Here is a 14,738-nt window from a genome sequence, read left to right as displayed (position 1 = left end):
TACCGAATTAGGTTGCCCATCGTGTGGTTTAGCCGAACTCTCCCTCCTCCTAGTGTAAAAATATTGATGTACTAAAAAAAAACATTTTTATTGAAATGGTAAGTGAGAAAATAGGACACGTGCACGGAAAGGGCAACCAAAAACATGCAAAAGAAGAGGAAAATAGTGCAGGCCTTGTTTTTCTCATTTGTTATGTTTCGCAGATAGCTCTTTGGTCCTTCCTGGTGCTTGGTGATCTTTACTTTTCTCAAGGGAGATTTGTGTGGACAAGGATATACTAACACATGGCTAGTATTTTAGTTCTAGCAGCATAGCAGCCATACTTTACTAATTAATACATGATTAGTATGTTCTATAGCAGTCGTCTTCATATAGTAAAAGACTCAAATTTGAAAATTCTGAAGACCGATTTGCAACATGTTTGATTCCGCCATGAAGATTGACTACTAATATGTTCTAGATGCAATGAACCTCGAGTCTATGGAGAAAATTTTAGCTCATTAAGCAAAACAAAACTAGGAAGCAAATTTTAAACCTGGAGTTTAATTATGTTTTCATATATAACCAAAAACAGAGACAGAATATTACAAATATCTGCTCAATGATTTGTCCGGAAAAATTGCTTTCTAGTGAGGTAAACATATATATATCCTTTAGAATTAATATACAACTTGGTTGATATCTGGATGAAATCGTCAAAAATTGATCTGTACATTTGTAAAATTAAATACAAAAATTGCAATATGTTTGAGTCTTCTTCATTTGCGGATCTCCTCAAGTCGGTTTTAAAACCTATAAAAGAATGTGATCAAAATCTTTTGGTGACAAAATGTGATCAAATCAAGTTCGATGCACATCTACCATATACATTGATAATTTTGTCAAAATTAAAACACCTCTCACTACCGAAAATAAAGGTGTAAAACCGAAGGCTTTCGCACCTAAAAACCGGATGTCTTGGCCGGTGACGCCTATTACAACAATCAAAGACATGGGTGAAACATTTTGATGCCTAGAATACAAACAACTTACGGATATTATGTAGTAACGACCTAGAGAGTAGGAGAGGTTGAACTTACTGCCACTCCCATACTAGTTTTGAAGCGAAGAACACATCTGATACGATGGGAACAATTATATATTAACAAGCTAGGTTGACATAAGCCACAACAGATTGCCATCCACTTCCAGTTGCCACACCTTAAATTAACCTCCAAACTACCTTACTGCACGGTCAAGCTCAAAACATTCGAAAGAAAAAAGATGTTAAAATGTGAAAGATTCATATAAGAAAGGGGATGGAAAGTTGAAATTATAGACACATTGTTTCATTAGAAGAAATAATTTTAGACCACATTGCAATGCTAGAGTGACAACTTTTTTAGACCACATTGTTTCATTCGAAGAAATTCCTCACAGTGACTTGAAGGACAATAGTGGTTGTACATCCAATGAAGAGCCTGTGCCACTATCCATACAAGAAGCTGTTGATATAGAAACAACATCCCAAGGCTCGGTTATTTCACTTTGAACATAATGAACTTCTGCAAAATTTTGTTGCACATTAGAAAATTTAACTGACAATTGAATTGCCTCCAACTCCGCTGCTACTTCTTTCATGGTAGGTCGCTTCTTCCCATTCAAATTCAAGCACCTCTGTGCAAGGTTAGCAACTGCCATAATCTCGTCTTTCCCTGCCTCCTTCATTACTCGAGCATGAAGAATATCAAATAGACGATTCTCCTCCATAGAAAGAAGGAAATAAGTTGCTAGGCTTCTGCTTTCTTGTGAACTCAAAACTGAAACTGGTTTTTCTCCAGTCAAGAGCTCTGCAAGGACCACTCCAAAGCTATAAACATCACTCTTCTCTGTAAATTGGCTAGATTGGAAGTACTCTGGGTCCACATTACCAAATGTTCCATGTACTCGTGTCGTAAGGTGAGTTTGATCAATGGCAACTGATCTTGAAGTCCCAAAGTCTGCTACTTTGGCTCTGTAGTTTTCATCCAAGAGTATGTTAGAAGACTTGATGTCGCGGTGGTAAATGGGAAAAGAAGCTGCTGAATGTAAGTAGGAAAGAGCTCCTGCAACTTCGATGTAAGTTAGGTATCTGGGAGTGTGAATCGAGCCTGATGAGTAGCGGTAGGTACTCCTCCTGCGACCCCATGGTAACCTCAGACGGCTGAGCCACCACTACTTGATATGACACTGTGAGAGAGAGAGTGTGTTTTACCTGGGAGGAGTAGTGGGATTATGTATATTTATGCCCTGTTACAGTTTGTAGAAAAATGGAAGGGAGAGAGGAGAAACTAGGGTAGAACTACTGTTCGATATGTTTGTTTGGTGCCTACCAGTTTATACATGTGTTTTCTTACCAAGAGAAGTTTAGTTGCAAATAAGTTACCTATTTTTTTGTCAATTAGTTTCACCAAACCATGCATAAACCTAAGTCAAATGTATTTGATTTTTCGAAATTAAATAATTCAAATATTCACATTCCAAGGCAGTGTTGCCTAAATACAAGCTTGAATTCGATGCGACTTCTCAGATGATCCCAATGTCATCAGGTTTTTCTTTTCAAAGGAAAAGTGTCATTAGGTTACTGGACATTTCAATTTTCTTTTTTTTTTTTTTTTTTTTTTTTGTGGGAAATTGGCTTTAGTTTACAAAACCACCAACTTAAACTAGCCTTGTTTTCGATCGCTAATATGCACTTTATCGCTAATACTGAAAGGATATAAATACAATATTGATATATAGCATCGAGTTAATAGTAAATTAAAGAATGTTATATTTGGAACCAAGGTTTTTATTTATTTTTATTAAGATATTTACATTGATCTACATTAAAAGAAAGGAGAAGAGTTTTAAATCGGATCGCAGTAAAACAAAACTACTAAAACAATCCAGCTATTGCGAAACAGGGTAATTCACTATATGAGTTTGTAAAGGGGTTACTAAAGTCAAATCCATTTATTTTGAATACTGCATTGATTTTGTGTTGGAGCTCGATGGACAATGATACTTTTGGGGGAAAGGTGTGACGATGCTTCTATCCAAAGGTGGGTTAAGTAAGCACGTGTACATGGTAAGGTCAGCACCCGTTTTTTTAAACTGCATTTTCTTTCTGATTAGGTAGGGTTTAGCAATTGGTACTTGTGATCAGGGGTTTAAAGGGGGCCGTAACTTTACAAGTCCTGTGTACTTTGAAACCTTAGATGCCATGTTGACCGTGGCATTTTTGTAGAAATTATATTTGAATTATGGTCTCACAAACCATTATTATATTGAATGGGTTTTACAAATCCAACTAGTTTTTGGAAGGACCTCTATGTTCTTTTCTTTTCCATTTATAATCTATGCTGAATTTTTTTGTATAACATCATGCTTATATATATATATGCACATACACACAGGGCAGATACGTGATATTACTTTTTTTACATAATTTTTTTGCACAAGTTTTTGTAGGATCCATTCTGTAATATATTTCAATGATGCAAGCATATCTTTTAGGTCTTTTTTCAAATATCATGTGCACTCAAAATCAACCAGACCCGAAACAATATGACTGTTGAATTAAATTTAGTGTTTCCTTGTAAAACTGTATTCGTCCATTTTCTTCACTACAAATTAATGTCTTAATAGTTTCAGATATCTAATTTTTTACAACTATGATCTATGAATGATGTTCTAAAATATAAACTTCGGATCGTTGAAATGAATTATGAAGTGGACCCTACAAAATGTGTCAAATTTTGTGTAAAAAAGTGTTGTCACAAATCTACCTCCAATATAAAATTAGGAAAATATGTATAAGAAACCTCATTTATAAAATGGCTTCAAAATTTTCATTCTGATCAATAAAAGATTGTTCAATAGAAACAGGTATAAAATAAGCAGAACAACCATAGAAAAATAAACAAATACAGGAAAAATTAAAAACAGGTACAAAACATATCATCTTTAGAGTTTAAACAAATACAGAAAAAAATTAAAAGAATTTGCTTGATGAGAAAAATTGTGGGCATTCACAAGGAAACTGATTTTCACCCATAGAACTCACATATTCCTTTTATTTCTAACCACCAGATTCACCAAGTCAAACATAATTAAATTATACGAATGCATAAGAGGCTAAAAATGATTTGTGAAAGTCATCTCGCTTTCCACAAATGCTAAAAGCTGGGGTGGACTAGGTTTCTCAATCAAAACAGATTTGTGGTCCTTTAGCTTTGGGCCGAAGTAGATTATGGACTTTTAGCAAGAACTTTTGAACGACAGAAAATTCGGACGTAATCCAGAATCTATCCATTTTGAATGTCCTCCAGCTCCATTGCAACTTCTTTCATTGAGGGGCGTCTCTTTCCATTTAAGTCTAAGCATCTTCTTGCAAGGCAAGCAATTGCCTCAACCTGTCCTTTATTTCCCTCCTTCATAACTTAAACATCAACCGATATCAAACAGACGATTTTCTTCAATTCTAAGAATGAAGTATGTGGCTAGACTTCTCCCTTCTTCCGATCTTGTGAATGAAATAGGATTTTGACTAGTCAGGAGCTCAACGAGGACAACTCCGAAGCTATAAACATTGGAGTTTTCTATGAACCAGCTTGATTGGAAGTACTCTGGATCCAAGTATCCAAAAGTGCCTTGTACTTTTGTGTGGTCACATGAGTTTGATCAATGGAAAAATGTTGAAGTTCCAAAATCAGCTACTTTTGCTCTATACTTGTCGTCTAAAAATATGTTTGTGGACTTAGTATAGCAATGACAAATGGGAATGGAAGCTGATGAATGCAGGTAGAAAAGGGCTCCAGTGACCTCAGTGGCGATTCTTAAGCGCATATCCCACGTAAGCGGAAACTCTTCATTATCTTTGTGGATATACTCGAAAGGGGTACCGTTTGGAACAAATTCATACACCAGTAGAGGAAACTTTATCCTCAAACAACACCCGAATAACTTAACCACATTCCTGTGGTTAAGCTGGGAAAGAATGACAATCTTGTTAATGAAAGGCCTCTAAGTTTCACTTCATCAACCACCTTGGACTTTTTTACTGCAACAATTTTTCCATCTGTCAACATTCCTTTGTAAACGGTACCTTGGCCTCCCTGGCCAAGTTTTCTCTTCACATTAAAATGATTTGTGGCCTTCTCTAGCTCCTTTGGTTCAAATAATTTTATTTTCTCAACATTGACTTCACCGGAACTCAATTGTTCTTCGAGCAATAAGCCACCGTTTTGTTTGAAGAATTTCTCTCGGCAATTACTGTTATTTATTTTCTTCACTACCTTGTATAACCACCATAGAGCAGCAAGAAGGACTAATAGCCCCAAGCTTGCACCAATATCTACATAAATCAATACATGTTACAGAAAAGTACCCAATTCTTCAGCTAATCTCTTGAGAATTTTAGTGAACTGTTCAAAATTTTCTCATTTTGAATCCACTAAAAGTTATTCCAGGTCAACTGAGGGGACAGAGGTGTACCTGTAACCACTGGTTTCACCGCAGATTTCTTCTTTTTAGAAGGGTTGTAAAAGTATTATTACAGATAGAAGTATTGTCAAGATTTGCTTATTTTATTGTCTAATTCATGTTGTTTCTGCATCATCTGGTATAGTAGTCATACTTGATAGTGAAAGGCTGAAGTATCCTAATGAATATAATTAAAATTCAAATTAAAATATCGGCCAAAATAAAAAACAACGAAATTTCATCAGAGTTGTTCAAGATAGAATGGAGGAATCATCAGTCAATCTCATAACTTTTGGAAATCATATGATCAGTTATAACATCTAGATCATAAGAATTCGTCATGAAAAATGAGTTTTGGTTGTTGACTACTTGACAGAGTCCACCTCTTTCTTTATTCGGGCTTGGGGTCGGCAATATAAGATAAACTTTCACAGGCTTGGGACCGAACCACTCAATGAAATCCAAGCTGGATACGATTCTGAACCACTCAACGGAATTGCGAATCACTTGGGATTTCAGACCACTCAACGAAATCGAGGCAGAGCAAGAAACCAGACCACTCAACAGAACCCCAGTGGAAAACCAGTTCCAGATCACTCAACGGAATCGAGCGGAAGTCCAAGGAATATAGTAACGCTCGAAGAACAAGACATGAAACAAGTACTCAAAATACAAAAGCTCAATGAAACAAGAAATGGAACAAAGCACAAGGTACACAATTAGAATGGCTCAACAAAACGAGAAATGAAATAATGATACGATATGTGAAACAAGTCTCGAAGCGGCAAACCCCATGACAATGGGTTCATGGTCCACTACTAGCCCTCACATTTCATCACATCAGGCCAAACATACAAATCAACCACACTCCACAACAAGTTCAATACAAACGTCAAGTCACATAAAATAAACAAGCATAACATAATGTGATGTCATTAGTACGTAAATCGGGTGCATGTCATTCGAGGAAGACACGTCATCATGTTGAACCTAATAAGCTCTATGGAATCTCAACAACACTTTAAGATCAGCAACACGCTAGAAGAACTCGGGCTGGTTGACTAAAAAGCCAACCGTTGATAAAGGTCGAGAGTAGGGTCCACAACCCTAGAAATCTAAACCAGAACATTCGCCTATCAGATTTCTGATCTATAACTTCCCAAGAGTCTCACTACTCTTCTAGAACAACATACTAAAATTTCATTACGATCCATCGGTTGGATCTCCGCCAATCACTAAGATTAAGTGGCAGTCAATGTTTGATTTTACAAACTTAGAAATCCAATTTGGGAAGATCCGTACATCAAATTCCCAATTTGTCAGTTTTTAACGTCCTCAAATATTATGTACTATAATGTATTAAAGTTGAGTGATAATCCAACGGTCGGATCGTCAAATCATAAAATGATAAAGTGGTGTAATATTCAATAATAGGTTCAAAGTATTGAACCACATCAAACGGATATCAAATCTGAAATCAGGACATTGAATTTAACTTAAAAAGGTAGTGTCGACCCACTGACCACGCGCCACCGCATGTGTCGCTGCGGGTGGCGGTTTCTAGTGAACGGAAACCACAAATTTTGACCAACTCCAAAATTCACCAAATTTGGCAAAAATGTACAACTCAATGAGGGAAACATTTTTCATACCTGGGCCGAAGTCCAGTTCGGCTGGGAAGTAGCTAGAAAATCCCTCGAATTGTCGGAAACCCAGAAAAATGGGTGAACCTCGATCCGTCGAATTCGAAGCTCTGTCACCCCCAAACTTGTTTGGGGTTTGTTTCTGGGCTCAAGAGACACCTGTGGATGGTAGTGGTTGATGGAGAACATTTCAGAAACAGTGGATCGCCGGCTAAGGGTTCTTGAACGCGTAGGTTCTGTGTACCTAGAAAGGTGGCCAAATCTCATCGGGTTTGCGGTGGAATTGGTAAAGGAAGGGTCGTGGAGTCAAGTGCAGGTGGTGGCGATGATCAATTCACTGGGAAAACGCCGAAATCTGAGTCGGAAATCACATAAGGTGTCCGGGTTGGGCACCTGGTCTTTCTGGTCGAAAATGGGTTAAGGATTCAGTGTTCCTCCATCTTCTTCTTTCTCTCCTTTCTATGGTTCTTGATTGGGCAGTTCCACACATCATTTCTCTTCTCTTATTTCCATCACAACCACACACGTGGCTCCATCGCATTATTTCAACAAAATCTAAAGCCTTCCAGATTTATGGTCAAATGACCATTTTGCCCTCAAATGACCAGATTTATGGTCAAATGACCATTTCGCAACTCTCATTTAGACAGAAAATCGATGACTTTAAATTTTGGATTTTATGTTTGTTTATTAAATTATAAAAGACTGGTTAATACTTTAATTTTTCAATATGTTATAATATTTTAATTTATATGTCATTTTGTTTTGCAATTTATGTATTTTAATGAAATTATGTATTTTGTAAGTATAAATAGGCCCCACCTAGCCACCTAGATGCTAGGTCCCAGCCGACCACACGACTAGCACCTAACGTCTTTTATAACTTTGCCCCAGAGTCATTATATAACCTATATATTCCATATCAAACACTCAAGGCTCTGAATTATCAAACATGTTAGGATTACCATCTCATCCGAGTGTACGTGGACCGTGGTCGAGTTTCATGTTGTGATAACAAAAAAATTTCATATATCGGGATAACTTTATATGAAAATACTTCTTTTGGCCCATATGAGAGTTTTGTGCAGAATTATCCTCATAGAAGAAATATTGAAGATTTGGTTACGGTTTTGCCATGCTTCCTGCAATGTATCATTTATTATCCAGTTACATTTTTATTTTTTTAAGGCTAAATTGGATTAATAGTCCTCGTGATGAGAGGGTAATCGGAAGATAGCCCTTATGGTGAAAAAATTTGGATTTAAACCCTTGTGATGAACTCTGTTAGGATTTAAGCCTAAAATTAACATATTCCTCATCTGTCTGTTAACCCATTCAACCTTCATAACCAAAAGAGAAAAAAACTCATTCATCCAAAGTTATGAATTCGCTCAGCACAATGATACAAAATGAGAATGTCCAACTTATAACGATACAAATAGTTTGCCGGAGGATTACAGCCACTAGCGTGATTATCTATAGCAACTTAAACGATTGACTATTCAAATCCAGTCCATTTACACAAGATTTCAAATCCCTGGGTTAAATATAATGAACAATGTGGCCGATTAAGTACTTATCACTAAGCAATTTGGAAGGCCCAGAAATCCTATATCCAATGTGATCAATGATTTGAATTTCCTCATTGAATTATGTTGAACAGTAAACAAAGCAAACAAAAGGGCAGATTCATTGAAATTCGAATTCATGTATTTTGAATAAGATCTCAAACTGTAAATCAGGAAGCAAGGAAGGAAGAGATGAGACGCACCACATCGGCGGAGGAGTTTTTAGCATCCATTTCGAGGCGGAGCTTGGCGTAGAGTTAGGGGCTGCAGTAGATGGAGCCAGGGGCAACGAATTCATAGCCTTGGCTGAATGAGTTTTTTTTCTCTTTTGGTTACGAAGGTTGAATGGGTTAACAGATAGATGAGGAAGATGTTAATTTTAGGCTTAAATCCTAACGGATTTCACCACGAGGGTTTAAATCCGAATTTTTTTACCACGGGAGCTATCTTCCGATTACCTTCTCGCCACAGGAACCATTAATCCAATTTAGCTTTCTTTTTTAAATAAAGGGGGCCTCTTACGCCTATTAAACTAATGAAGAAGAAAAAGGTAGTACAAAGACCGGGGGGTGGGGGGACAAAAAAACCAAACCCCACAAAAGCAACTATGGCAATAAGATAATTTGTGTTAAGGAAGTTTTACCAGACTTTTCTTCTCTTTCCCTTAATTTCCAAACTTTGATCTTCCTATTATTTTTTAAAATTTTTTAAGTTGTGTAATTTTCCTTTATTTTCTAGGATTGATTCAAACATTTCGGAGCAGACCAATTTTGAAGCTTGACTGTGAAAGTTCTCAGCCAACTGCCCCTTGACATTTGACAGCCAAGGGAAATAGGCTGCCAAATGTCACCCTTCTTTTGATTACTGGTGGTGGAAATTTAAACAGAAAACTAAACCACATAGAAGTGGACAACACAATAGCATACTAGGATTTAGATTATTTAAACAGGAAGAGTCTAGAAAAAAAACACCAGAAAATACGCGAAAGATGCAAGATGACCTTTTCAGACTGCTAATAACAGTTTGTGCAGAAAACCTAAAACTGTCGGACACATCAAAATTATTAGCACATAAAACATCAAGAACAATCGGAGCATACAGACACCACTAAACAAGTTGATTAAAACCAGAAAAAAAAAAAAAAAAAATTCTTGCTTCGAAAACAAGATCAGAGAAATCTCCAGTTTCCACCAATTGCTGGTCGTGATCAGTAAGATAGTAGTGGTAGTGAATCTTTTGACGGAGTAGTACCCCCAGCCAAACACGACCCTGTCGATGTAACATCCCAAGGACCAGTTACTTCGTTTCTAACATATTCGACCTCATCGTAATTTTGTTGCAGATTATTAGAAGACTTGACTGATTTTTGAATCCTCTCCAACTCCATTGCCACTTCTTTCATCGTAGGCCGTCTCTTTCCACTCATATCCAAGCATCTGTTTGCGAGGTTAGCAACTGACAATATGTCTTCCGTTACACCCTCCTCCTTAACTCGAGCATCAATAATATCAAACAGACGATTCTCTTCCATTGTAAAATTAAAATATGTAACTAGGCCTCTGATTTCTGGTGACCTTGTTAGAGAAACGGATTTTTCTCCAGTCAATAGCTCAAGAAGGACGACTCCAAAGCTATACACATCACTCTTATCCGTAAACTGACTTGATTGGAAGTACTCTGGGTCCAAGTACCCGAAGGTGCCATGTACTATTGTGGTGAGGTGGGTTTGGTCAATGGAAACCGATCTTGAAGTCCCGAAATCTGCAACTTTTGCTCTGTATTTATCATCTAAGAGTATGTTTGTCGACTTGATGTCCCTGTGGTAAATTGGAAAACCTGCTGCTGAATGTAAGTATGAAAGAGCTCCTGCAATTTCAGCAGCAATCCTTAAGCGCATTTCCCACGTAAATAAAAACTCCTCATTTTCTTCGTGGAGATATTGGTAGATAGTCCCTTTCGGTATGAATTCATAAACCAAGAGAGGTACTTCTGTCTCTAAACAGCAACCCAACAGTTTAACCACATTCCTGTGGTTAATTTGCGAAAGAATGACAATTTCGTTAATGAACTGCGCAACTTCGCCTCCATCAACTAATTTAGACTTCTTTACAGCAACGATTCTTCCATCCGTCAACATTCCTTTGTAAACAGTACCTTGGCCTCCCTGGCCAAGAATTCTATCGATGTTAAAATGGTCTGTGGCTATCTCTAACTCCTGTGAATTGAACAACTTAATTTTCTCAACATTTACTTCACCAGCCGCCAGTTGTTGCTCCAATAGTATACCACCATTTTGTTCAAAGAACTTCTTCTTGCGTTTAATGGCTTTTGTTTTCTTTATGAGTTTATGCAACCACCAGGCACCAAGGAGCAGTAACAAGAATCCAAGACCACTGCCGATACCTGAATAATTAAAGAAGATAAGAAAGGATACTGTACACACAGACACACAGACACACACACACACACACACACACACACACACACACACACACACACACACACACACACACACATACATACATACATACATAAGCAAAGATTATTTCGCTTTTTTCATTTGCTGAGACTTGTTATATATATGGTTGCTTATTTTGCTCTTCAAAATTCCAAATCATTTTGTTAATTCTAGATTATGCATTATTAAATCAGAAAATTATACTGTATAGTGCAGGGACATACCTATAATGACGGCTTTGACTGGAGATTTGCTCTTCGGAGGATTCAAGCATGAGTACCCGTGAGGAGCATTCACACATACATTGGGCTCGAAACATTCATTCTTGCCAACCTCACATTCATTGATGTCTGGATTCATGTGTATTGAAAAAAATTAAATTGATCATCAATCACCTACTAACTCATTCCAAACACAAAGAAAAGAACTTTAAACATTGAAAATGGTATTCGAGTTTACCTTGACATCCGTCGAGAAGATAGGGATTTCCTTCAGAGCCCCCTCCGCAGGTACATTCAAGCCTTGAGGATCCATATGCGGAAGAGTTGTCATTGTAGCTATCACACCGAGGCCGGATTGGGTCCTCGCTTGTCATCGTTGCATTTACTTCCAAAAAGGTTCCAAACACTTCAGTTGTGGAATGAAACATTTTCCATTCAAGCACCACAGGAATACTGTCCCTTTCGCTGATGGCAGAAATGTTTGTTAAATTGTTGGCATACCCCTCAAACCATTCGCGGTCTACCAAGAATGCGTAATTGCATGAACTTCGTGTTTTATCGTCATCACGCTGGAAACTCGTATTGAAAGCAGAGAGAAATGAAGGGATGGCTGTCTGGCAGCAGTCCACACCGTTGCATACATTATGCCTGGTACCGTTACTCTTATTTATGGAATTGTCACACTCGTACTTGCATCCACTTGAAACGGAGTAGCCACTTGAGTTTGAGGTGATCGTGGCCATAAAACCACAACCAACTGCAGTGAACACGTTCTCGGTGGAATACGCAAAAGGGCTGCCCTCCAAGTTGGCCGTCTGGCGGCTGATTGGCTTGTTGCTGCAATTTGAGAAGGTGATCGGGTTTGTGACCCTTAGCGTACCTCCTTCAGCAGAAATTTCGAGGACCTCCAGATTAGTACGGTTCAAGAAAGGAGTGGGATTGCCAGTAGAGTTGTCACAGATTATTTGGAACCAGTCGTCGTCAATGAAACAACCTGCCCCAATTCCAAAGGGATACGGGATTTCAATGTCTCCACAATGAGACTGACAGTTAGGCTTTGCTATGGGCGGTTTCTGTGATGATGATACTGCTAGTAACTGCAGCAACAGCGTAAACAGAATAATATGAGTTAGCAACTTGACAACCATTCTGGTTATTTTTCGTATTCTGTTTACCTATACCGGCGGTTTCTAGTTGTAAGCTCTGAGTTAGGTAGCACAGAAAATGATCCTCAACTCTCAACCTTCTTCAAAACACAAGTAAAAGTGCATAGATATATAGTTAGTCCTCAGCACTTTCCTGCTGATTTCTCTGCACCTTCCACGATAGATGGAACATTTAAAGCAGTAAATAAAATTCTCCAGCATTCTAAAATTCCAGACCAGTTCTTTCTTTGTTGACTTTGACGAGTTCACTATAACAGAAGAGAAGATTAGGGCGGCATTAGAATATGAGTGACGTTGATTTTTCTCAAATAATTTTTCAATTTTCATTGTTGTATTTTCTGCTTCTGCACCATATTTTCTAGTAGTCCTAAAATTTTGGTGACTTTCTAGCGAAATGCTGAAAAGTTGCTAATAAATATAGTCAAAATTCAAATTATAAAAATATCAGTCAAACTGAAGAAAAATCATGAAAGTATGTGAGAAGGGTTGGAGGGATCAATCAAATATTTGTTTTAAAATGTGATTAATTTCCAGCTTCTAAAAAACTAGAACAAAGAAAAATAAAAGTTACATTTTATCTTCTCAAATTTGAAGCTATTGCAACTTCATACAATATTTTTAAAATATTTCAATTTTATTTAGAATTTATCATTTTATTACAATTTCATACATCGTTAATTAAACAGTAACGACTCAGTAAATATAAAACTAACATATTTTGGTGATGTGGCGAACCAAAATAATTAAATATTAAAAAAAATTAAAAATTAAAAACGTAACCTGCCTTTTTCTTTCTCCAGCTACGCCTCTCTCTGCATCTCCATCTTCCATGGAAACACCTTCAAATCCCTCCCAGGTCCAAACCCCACAATCCCTCTAGCATTTAGCACCATGAAATTTCCATTTCTTAACAAATCCCACACACCCAATTTCTCACTCTCACCCCACCTTGAAAACTCGTCAGCAAAACCCAGATGCAAATATCATCTGCTTCCCAAAACCCAGATGCAAATATCATTCTTCTTCGTCAGATTTAACGACGACGATGCAGCCATCTCACCAAGATTCACATCGTCGGCTTCAGAATCGCACAGGGGTCCAATGGGCGAAATTGCTGCAGCCGCTCCACTCGAAAACCGTCGAGTGAGAAATCGAACCTCGCAGTGGTGGATGTGGTTCGGCGGAACCAGCTGGACGGCGGCGGCGGGCTTGGGCTGGGCCTTCTAGGCCCGGAAGTGGTGGCGGGAGGTGAGGTAGAGGGAGAGGAGGAAAAGGGTGATTGACGGCTACATCATTGGTAGGAGGAAGAGATGGGGTTATCGGGCTAAGCTTTGTCCAGATCCCTTATTCAATTTTTTTTAGTTTTTAATTATAATATAGATTGATTTTTTATTAAATAATCATTTTTTATTCACATGGTGCAAAATTGACAGTCATATCAATACAAATGTGAATTCTACATTTATATCGTCATCATTTAACGGTTAACTTAACAGATGTACAATAATCGACTTGACTCTATTGATGAGTGCTCTGTGATGTTGCAATCCAAGGAATGGTTTGCGATTAACAAGTCTACTTCTGTAGATCCTTTTGCTTATCCAAGTGAGAATCTGAAGGTAAAAGAGTTCCGTATTGGTGAAAGAGAAATCTTGCAAGGGCTATAAGAGGTTGGGCTACTCCCTATATTGCCAATTAGTTTTATGATGGAACCTCAACTTTTTTCATGGTATCAGAGCAGGTTGGCCCAATAGCCACACGTGCTCGACATCACCCAATTCTTGTTGGCCACGTGTTTGGCTTGAAAATTTGCTACACGTGAAGGGGCGTATGAGAATGTGAAGATAAAAGAGTTCCGCATTGATGAAAGAAAACCTTGCAAGAGCTTAAAAAAATTGGACCACTCTTCATATTGTCAATTAGTTTTATCATATGATGGAACCTTAACTTTCTTCAATCCAAAAATTACGTCTTGGATGCAAGAAGGAGATGGGACGAGTAATTGTTGTTCATCAAAGGAGTACGTAATTTCGGGTTTCAATGCTATTGATGCAACCCTTGTGTTGCCCATTTGTTACTATGGCCGGAGGAACTCAAGATTTTTAAGATGCTATTGATGTAACCCTTGTGTTGGTCTTTTGTATTACTGAATTATAAATGCAATTTCTATTTATTCTTAATGTCATTTTTAGTATTTA

General features: G+C 37.7%; 1 protein-coding gene and 1 pseudogene across 5 annotated transcripts; both read right to left on the bottom strand.

The window, feature by feature from the left end:
• Window positions 1-1,299: 1,299 nt before the first annotated feature.
• Window positions 1,300-5,548, bottom strand: LOC148694187 (wall-associated receptor kinase-like 1 pseudogene; annotated as a pseudogene).
• A 4,053-nt stretch (window positions 5,549-9,601) lies between these two features.
• Window positions 9,602-13,898, bottom strand: LOC137739386 (wall-associated receptor kinase-like 2). 5 transcript variants are annotated; one of them, XM_088700001.1, is made up of 5 exons: window positions 13,325-13,898; window positions 12,550-12,788; window positions 11,613-12,471; window positions 11,378-11,503; window positions 9,602-11,098 (listed from the first exon to the last, which is right to left on the bottom strand). In XM_088700001.1, the coding sequence occupies exons 3-5, from the start codon at window positions 12,115-12,117 to the stop codon at window positions 9,903-9,905; spliced, it is 1,827 nt and encodes a 608-aa protein (XP_088556127.1). In that variant the 5' UTR covers window positions 12,118-12,471; window positions 12,550-12,788; window positions 13,325-13,898; the 3' UTR covers window positions 9,602-9,902. The 5 variants fall into 5 exon arrangements, with proteins under 5 accessions (XP_088556127.1, XP_088556124.1, XP_088556125.1 ...); XM_088699998.1 differs by having other exon boundaries at window positions 11,613-12,788; window positions 13,321-13,898; XM_088699999.1 differs by lacking the exon at window positions 12,550-12,788 and having other exon boundaries at window positions 13,321-13,898.
• Between the last annotated feature and the right edge of the window lie 840 nt (window positions 13,899-14,738).

Source organism: Pyrus communis, chromosome 9 (assembly GCF_041283825.1).
Source record: "Pyrus communis isolate YQ-2024b chromosome 9, ASM4128382v1, whole genome shotgun sequence".
In the NCBI taxonomy this organism is placed as follows: Eukaryota; Viridiplantae; Streptophyta; class Magnoliopsida; order Rosales; family Rosaceae; genus Pyrus; species Pyrus communis.
Note: the sequence above shows the minus strand (reverse complement) of the source record. Positions and strands in the feature narration are given on the sequence as shown.